Source organism: Rhinatrema bivittatum, chromosome 1 (assembly GCF_901001135.1).
Source record: "Rhinatrema bivittatum chromosome 1, aRhiBiv1.1, whole genome shotgun sequence".
NCBI classification, from domain to species: domain Eukaryota; kingdom Metazoa; phylum Chordata; class Amphibia; order Gymnophiona; family Rhinatrematidae; genus Rhinatrema; species Rhinatrema bivittatum.
In genome coordinates this window covers 277,182,020-277,191,392 of record NC_042615.1, presented here as the reverse complement: position 1 = coordinate 277,191,392, position 9,373 = coordinate 277,182,020, and the positions used below count along the sequence as shown (strand labels likewise).

The 9,373-nt window shown below is 39.5% G+C and overlaps 1 protein-coding gene across 1 annotated transcript; it reads left to right on the top strand.

Annotated features, from left to right (window-relative positions):
• Nucleotides 1-1,617: 1,617 nt before the first annotated feature.
• On the top strand, nucleotides 1,618-4,321 carry LOC115087755. Its single transcript, XM_029595299.1, has one exon. The coding sequence runs from the start codon at nucleotides 1,631-1,633 to the stop codon at nucleotides 3,302-3,304; it is 1,674 nt and encodes a 557-aa protein (XP_029451159.1). The 5' UTR covers nucleotides 1,618-1,630; the 3' UTR covers nucleotides 3,305-4,321.
• Nucleotides 4,322-9,373: the final 5,052 nt, after the last annotated feature.

Below are 9,373 nucleotides of genomic sequence, written 5' to 3'. Positions count from 1 at the left end.
AGTCTCAACTCCTCTACCCAGTCTCCACTGTTCACTCATCCCAGCCTCCAGGGGTATCTCTTATCCCTCATCCCCATTACTCACTATTTTTTTTTATCTCAGAAGCTCCTGCCAATTCATAGTTAGCTCGTTATGGCTCTCAAATCACATGGTACTTCTGTGTTTCTCAGCAATCATTGCAAGAACAGTGCGGGAGTAAGTGTACCACATGGCTGAAATTTCCAGAGTCAGCAGCACAATGCTGCCATCTGCTACACTTCCTGTAAACCCAACAGAAGATCCAGAACAGGAACTTGGCTGTGACCCACTCAATGGTGTGCTGTGACCCTGAGTTTGAAAACCACTGTACTAGATCACTCCTGCACTCCCACATAATCCATGACAAATTACCAGTGCTGATGGTTTCCTATTCCCACAGTCTCCAGTTTCCTATAGTAGCTCAGTTGTAGATTCTGTAGTCCATTTGCATAAATTTGAATCGATCTGCATACTAAACAAAGACAATTTCATTTTACATCATACAAATAATCATTGTCCAACATTTTGCTTGTGTGGCTGTATAATTTTTGTTCTTTCTGGAGATTTTTGGTGGGGAGAAAATGGGATCACATATATCAATGCAAGGAAAAGGGTGGGGGAATTATATAGGGATGGGCTTTTGGGTAGGAGAGGAGATCACAGGGATGGGGAATAAGATAAAGAGGGGATCACAGGGATGGAGGGAGAGGGATGGCAGAGAGTACTGGGGGTAGGGAAGGTGAGGAGAGAAGGGAAGATGAGTGTGTGGAATGTGTGAGTAGGGAAGAGGATGGAAAAGGAAGCTGACTAAGGGAATGAGAGATCAAAAGAGGTTCTGATATCTTGAGGGGGAGGTGGGGAAGGGAAGAAGGGAGCGAGGGAGATTCTAGGATCAGGGGGAATGAGGATCCAGAGGGGGGAAGGGTCTCTTCTCCAGCTCCAGCCCTTCCTTGCATTCCCAGCTCCTGTCTCCCCATTCCTCTCTGAAAGTCCTCTTTTTTTGTTGCTTTTTTTCCCCATCCCTTGTGCCCTTTATCACACACACACATCCAAGAGCCAAACTTCTATCTTACTCACACATTTGACCCTGACACAGCCTTTAATACACACCTCCACCAACACCCATTTCCTTATTTTTCTTTACAGTTGTTTCTTCTAGTACTATCCTTGTTTTCAAATTCTCTTTAGCCTTTCTCCTGCCTACGTCCTAATTTATTCTACCCTCCAACCACAAATTTCTCCTAACTTTGTTCTTCTTTATCCTCATTCATAATTGAGAATAGGCTGCCGGTGCTGATAATTCCTGATTACTGAATCGTCTGACTGGAATGCCCTTCCACTATCTCTTCACTTCACAAATTCTCTACCTTTCTTGAAATTGCCTCTCAAAACTCACCTCTTCTCATTTTGTCTATAGGCACTAAATTTTTATCAGGTCTGTTCAAGTAAATTGATTTACTACATTTTGCTATACATTGCATACCCATTTGTATTTATAAAGTAATTTGTCTGTGTAATATACTCTATGTAAAATTGTGTTTTATTTTTGCACTTATTATACTCAAAATAATGTATATTCTTCCTCAATGTGTCTACAGAAAGTGCGCCCAAGATGGCTGGATATTTCCTGAAGGAATGCATTCATATAGAAAAGGAAAAGAATAACCCTTCAATTCATAAACTCCAGCTAAAGACAGAAAAGCTAGATAATACAGGTTCATGCGAGAAACAGACCTTTGGGACTGCAAAAAAAACAGATAATAATAAAGTAATCATGGTCCTTGGAGCTACCGGGTCAGGCAAAACCACCCTCATCAATGGAATGATCAACTACATCCTGGGAGTGACATGGAATGACAAGTTCCGATTCAAACTAATACATGAACAAACCAGCCGAAGCCAAGCAGAAAGCCAGACCTCCTCAATCACTGCATATCAACTCCCCTACCAAAAGGGCTTCCAAGTACCTTATGGCCTAACCATTATAGACACTCCAGGATTTGGAGACACCAGGGGGATAGACCAAGACAGATTACTGATTGAGGAGATTAGGAGATTCTTTTCCATACCTAATGGTATTGATCACATTGATGCTGTGTGTTTTGTAGCGCAAGCATCCCTGGCTCGCCTGACCCATACACAGAAATATATATTTGACTCTGTTCTCTCTATTTTTGGAAATGATATTGCTGACAATATACAGATACTTGTTACTTTTGCAGATGGGCAGAAACCCCCATTGTTAGAAGCCATAATTGCCTCCGAGATTCCCTGTTCCAGGGATAAAACTGGCTCCCCAATTTATTTCAAATTTAACAATTCTGCCTTGTTTGCACACAATGCTGATGACAACCCCTTAAATAGTAATGAAGAAGAAGACGATGAGAACTTTGATAAAATGTTCTGGAAGATGGGGACAAATAGTCTAAGGAAGTTCTTTACAGCACTGAATAAGCTGCAGACCAAGAGCTTATTGTTAACCAAAGAGGTCCTTAAAGAGCGTAGGGAACTCGAGACTCTAGTGGAGGGACTGCAGCCCCAAATCAGAGCTGGATTAACAAAACAAGAAGAAATCAGACAAATAACTGCAGTTCTAGAACAGAACAAGGATAAGATGAAAGCAAATAAAGATTTTGAGTATGAGGTGCCAAAAACTGTGGCAAAACAAGAAACAGTGACCAACTTCATAACCAACTGCCAGAAGTGTCACTTTACTTGCCACTATCCTTGTGGAATTCCTGATGATAGTCAGAAGTTTAATTGTTGGGCCATGGATAACCAAAGGAACTGTCGAATTTGTCCAGCTCATTGTGTCTGGAGTGTTCATTTCAATCAAAAATACAGGTGGATTTATGAAAACATAGTAGTAAAGGGAACATATAAAGAACTGAAAGAGAATTATGAGAAGGCTTGCGGTGAAGTCTTGACCGCTGAGGGGATCTTCCAGCAGCTTGAAATAGATCTCTCAGGAGTTGTACAAAAAGTGTTGGAGCTCATAAACAAGCTATCAACATGCCTTCAGCGGCTAGAAGAAATTGCCCTGAGACCAAACCCACTTTCCACTCCAGAGTACATCGATCTCCTTATTGTGTCTGAGAAAGAGGAGGCCAAACCAGGATACATGGAACGGATCCAGTCACTAATGGCAGTAAGGGAGAGGGCTGTAATATTGTCCAATATTGCAAACAAAAAGACAGAATTGTATTCAGGTGAGGCTGCTGAGATAAAACCAAAAGCAAGATTTTCAATCTTTAATAAAGTTACAAACTGGTTTATTTTGAGATAAGGACTCTGTATAAAAGTGTCCACAACTTGTTATTAAATGGCAGATAACATATTGAGTAGGAGGTAGAAATCAAGGAGTAGAATTCTACAGAGCAGTAAAATAATTATGCCAGTTCAATACATTTAGTTTTAGAGATTAATATGCTGCCAAACATTCCTCTCTATCCTACTGGATTCTTTGCATGTTATGATATCTTCTAAAAAAAACCCCATAAAAATTATCTAAATATGTTATGAGACTGCCTAGGTTCCTGCTTTAGATTTATTCTGCTGTATATGTAATTTGGGTAAATTGTAGCACTGACCATCCTTTAGAGAAAGTAGGAATAGATGGGCTATTGGATTAAGGGTTGATTGTGTTAGATTAATATTTATGTATTTTTAGATATTTTATGCTTGTTGCTGTACTTATATTCTTGTTATAAACCTCCTTGGATCACATGTGGTTCTGGGATTAGGTAAGGCCTCTGTTACTGGGTATGAAATTTGGATGGATTGTGCTCCTGTCCATTCCTTAGTGAGAGCAGAGGGTCGATGGGTTTTTGGATTAAAAGTGGGATGCTGTTAAATTTTTATGCTGATGTAATTTTAGATGTTTATGCTTGTTATTGTACCTTATATTCTTGTTGTAAACCACCTTGGATCTCCTTTGGGTGAGGAAGGTGGTATATAAGTGAATGCTGTATTATGTATTTCACATCTACAACTTTATATATAGCTTTCAGATTTGATTACTCTATGTACCCACAGAAATAAAGGTTAACAAACAAAGTTATATAAGGTGATACCTTATTATTGGGCTAACTTAATACATTTCTTGACTAGATTTTAAGAGTTTATTCTCTCTTCCTCAGGTCCCAAACAGAATGAGAAGGTGAAAGCAAAATATGTCATTGCCAAAAAATACAAGTGAATCAAAAGATATATTACAATGGTAGAGGGAAGGGAAGGGTGTGTGGATGTATTAGCGTGATAAGATGGTGGCAAAGAGGCAATACATTTATTTCTGGATGTGAGTTAATAAACCCAGCTTTCTGTTATGTGACTTCCAAAGTGTTTGATCATTTTAAATTCAAATGTTTTACATTCCTAGGTTGTTCTGAATTTACCATTAGGTATCCTGATTATATGCTCATTGAAGGAGTGGCCCAAACTCAAAAAAATGCTCCCTCATGGAGCTTTCTTGTCCCTGTAGATTTATTCTAAACTGATTTTCTTATTCTCTGTAGCAAATCAATAACCAGAATTCTCCTTAAATATTTACAGTCCCAACACATTTTATGAAACTCAATCAGAATCTTCTGACCTATACTATTCTCTTCATTGGTTTATGTTGTGTATCCTGCCTCTGTCTTGTCTAGATTTTAAGCTTCAAGAAGTAGCGACAGTCCATCATAAGACATATTTTCATAAAGGTTTATGCACATTCTTACCTTTTGAAAATCAATCAGGGGCCAGTGTTTGTAAAAGTACATGCATGAAGCATGTTTGCTTTCCTTAAAAAGTGTTTTTCTGTATATAGCAGGATGAATTAGCCATTACATGTGGGTTATATTTGGAGGCACCGAACGGACTTGTCACTCCAAGTTGTAAAGCTTTGAGCTCTACTGAGCATGTGTGAGAGTTTTCATGTGGGCATTGTCTCATGAGCCTACTCAGTCAGTAACAGCTAAATCTATCTGTGTAGTCGACTCTCCAGGGAGGTGGGCAGTTATTCCATGGCTAATTCATCCTGTTATCTATAGAAAACACTATTTACGGTAAGCAAACAAGCTTTTTCCATCAATAAGCAAGTTGTATTAGCCATTACATGTGAGGAGTCACAAGCTGAGGGTTGCAGTGGAGTGATTACTTAGAAGACAACCTGGACTCCACTGTGGAGTGTGAACTACAGCGAGAACAGATTTCACAGAACTGTTTGTCCAAAGCTACTGTCAGTCTTTGAAATATTATCCAGACAGTAATGAGACTTGAATGTGTGGGCTGAAGACCATGTTGCAGCTTTGCAAATATCTTCAATTAATACTTCTCTGAAATGAGCAATAGAGAAAGCCATAGCTTGTACATGATGAGCCTTTACTGAGTCTTAAGTTGAAGTCTAGCTAAGTCATAGCAGTGATGGTTACAGTCGGATCTCAGATTGGATAAAGTCCACTTGGCGACTGCTATTTGAAGGTGGCTGTGGTGGTACGAGATGAAAAGCTGGTTAACTTGACTATGAGGCTGAGTATGTCTTTTGTAGTATGCCAAGACCCTTTTGCAGCCCAGAGTATGGAGGGCTTTTTCTCCTCTTATGTATGGGGCCTTGGAAAGAGGGCGGGTAGAATGACAGATTGATTAATATGAAAGGTTGAGACTACTTCCGGTAGAAACTTTGGGTGGGTTCTGAAAACCATACTGTTATGACAGAATTGCAGATAGGGAGGATAGTGGATGAGAGCTTGGAGTTCGCCAACTTTTCTTTCCGAGGAAAAGTATTTTCCAAGTCAAGAATTTCAAAGGAACAGATTCCAATGGTTTGACAGCAGGCTTCATCAATTGAGAGAGAACCACACTGAGATCCCATGGAACAGTTTCTGTACCGGGATTTGACATGCCAGAGTCCTTTCATGAAATGAGACAGGAGTGGATGCATGGAGATTGGTTTGTTATCCAACAAGATGTGATAAGCTGCAATGGTGCTCAGATGCACTCTCTTTGAGGCCATGGTGAGGCCTGAATTAGAGAGGTGAAATAAGTACTGTAAAAGCTACAAAGACTCACATGAAAAGATATCAGATTCATGCTGATGGCTCCAGATAGAGAATCTCTTCCATTTGTAGGCATAGTTTTTTTCTGATTGAAGGCTTTCTAGATGAAACCCTGGAGCAGATTTTTAAATGAGCGCGTGCAGGATACACTTGTGCGCACTACCCGGCGCGCACAAATGTACACCCGATTTTATAACATGCGCACGCTGCCGCACGCATGTTATAAAATCCAGGGTCGGCGTGCGCAAGGGGGTGCACACTTGTGAACCTTGCGCGCGCCGAGCCCTAGGGGAGCCCCGATGGCTTTCCCCGTTCCCTCCAAAGCCGCTCCGAAATCGGAGCGGCCTCGGAGGGAACTTTTCTTCCACTCCCCCCCACCTTCCCCTCCCTTTCCCTATCTAACCCACCCCTACCTAAATCCCCCCTACCTTATTTCAAGGAGTTGGGCAGGCGTAACTTGTGCACGAACCTCCGGCATGGCCACTCTGCCAGAGGCCTCGGTCCCGCCTCCGGATCAGCGCCACGCCCATGACCCCGTCCCCTTCCTACCCCTTTTTCAAAGCCCCTGGACATACACGCATCCCGGGGCTTGTGCGCGCCGCCGAGCCTATGCAAAATAAGCTCAGTGTACGCAAGGGTACGTTTTTGGGGTTACGAGCGTAACCCTTTGAAAATCTACCCCACTATGTCTTCAATCTCGGATGATAAATGGAGATCTGCAATCACCGAGTGCTCAACATGCAAGCTGTGAAGTTAAGGGTGGATAGATTGGGATGAAAGAGCGTTCCGTTGTCTTGACTTAGAAGAGCAGGGTCTAATCCCAGAGGTATGGGAAGACTGTGGCATAGCTTATCAAGATACACACACCAAATTTACCTGGGCCAGGCCAGCACTTTAAGGATCAGGTAGGCACAATCCTGAAGAACTTTCTGTATGGTTTTGGAAAAGAGAGCATACATGAGGCTTTGGCCCCAGGCTAAAAGGAAAGCGTCCTGTGCTAGTCTGTGATCACTTGGCAGAATAGAGCAAAATTTATTTTAGTTTTGTATTTTTGTTATGATGCAAACAGGTCCACAATCAGTCCACCCTAGAAGTCAAACAGTTTTTGTTTGCAACTGATTGCTGCAGAGTCTATTTGTGAATGTTGTAGACACTTGGCAGATACGGTAAGTTGCCTGCAGGGTCATTTGATGACATTCTGCCCAGCTCCAGAGTTTTAATGCTTCCCTACAGAGAAGCCATGATCCTGTTCCTCCCTGCTTGTTAACGTAGAGCATAGCAACCTGATTGTAATGTCTGTTCAGGATGCTATTGTTGCGGAAGAGATGCATGAACCTGGTGAGAGCATGCCATATCGCCCTTAACTTCAGGAGACTGATTTGGAAGAGGGATTCCTGTGCATGTAAAATCATGGGTACAGAAGGAACTATGTGGACTCTGAACCTCAGGTTAAGGCATCTGCTGTGAGAATGAGCTGATGATAGACAAAAGGAGTGGAGCACCATGCTGAAGCACATGAGGTCATATCCCGTCTCAGTTCTTGCCCCACCCCCACCCCTACCTCCCCATGCTTTGCCCTCCATCCAAAAGAGATGGTCCAAGAAAACAAAGAGGTAGGCGATCTATGATACCGTCAGGTGAACACAAAAGGAATAGATGCCGTTATCTTTTCCAAATACTTTATTGATGCAGAGACGTTCCAGATAAATTGCCCGACTCTGGCCGAGTTTCGCGGCCTTCTAGCCGCTGCCTCAGGGGCTACAAATAAACAATCAGTATTGAGCAAATAAATATCTCACAATAGATATTGAGCAAATAAATATCTCACAATAGATATATTATTAAGATCTTATAAATATTAAAAAGAAATTTATATAAATCAATAAACATCTTTTTTAAACATTATAAAGATCTAAATTTAAAATCAGACTAATGAATTTCAATAAAAAAGTTAAAATACATAAATACACATAGAAATAAATACATAAATAAATAACAGTGACGTTAGACAATAACCTTTAGACAATACTTTACCTCCAAAATTCAAATCATTAATAATGTTTGATCCACTCAAATCAGATAATGTGCCAACGATGATAAAACAACTAGAAGAGAAATAACCACCATTGCAATATGTGTCAGTTTCACAAAAAACTTAATATATTTCAAACAACAAATTACCACATATGCATATCTCAAAATATGATATTAAAATAAACCAGCACACCAAATAGTAAAACTATTGTAAAAAATTAATTAATTATATAAAAATCTGTCATACAAAAATCTATTATATAAAAATTATTATATAAAAATACAATAAAAATTCAGCTAGAGAGTGTTTCTAACATCAGAGGATGTTCTGACTAAAAACAGAATATATAACAGCGAACTCCTAATAATGTATAAGATACTCACTTAATGATAAGCTACCGCTAAAAATAAAAAACGTAATAAGCTATTAATTATAATAGAGGCTAACTATCAATGATACAAAAAACTTAGAAATATTGATGTTTAAATATGTATCTAAGCTCAATTTTGCATATGAACCACAATCTTCGCTATTTAACTAGTATAAACCACGCTTTGGTAGCCATTTTCAAATGCTAATTTTGGCGCCAAAAATTCTTAACAATCTTGACAAACCAAAGCTAAGTAAGTTCTCAATTATATGGAAAAAACTCTATAGATAGTATGAATTTGAATTTAAAATAGCAAAGGAATAGTTAATATATCGATTTTTACACTTCACTAAAATTATGCACTGCGGTCTAAGGAATTAGTGTTATCGGAATCCTCTCTAGTGCGAACTAGTGATGGCTGTGTTTGTCGGCGTTGCGGTTGCAGAAACCATGTTCATGTTATCTTTAGATCCAGAATTATATTCCAAAGTATGATCTCTGCTGTGCAACAATTGCAAGCCTTGTCTCAATAAATAATTTAAAGCACCAAATTCGAAGAATCAGATAGTGTCTAAACAACAAAATATATAATCAAAAACAACTGCTAGAGTCAATAGCTGTTAGTAATTGACTATCAATAATATATAAAACATCAAATATTGCAACATGTAGCATAAACTATTTTAAAATTACCTTCACAACGATGGGTCCAAACACAGATTTGTGTGTAAACCGCAGTCTCTGCTATGCAGCTAATGTGAGCTGTCTTTCGGTAGCCATTTTTAAAGTGTTTAAATTAATTTTTGGTAATATTTATTACATATGCTTTTTTATATCTTTTTTGATTTTTATATTATTGAAATACACACCACACCAATAGATTGGATTGTTGTTAGGAAAGTTGTGAACAGTAGT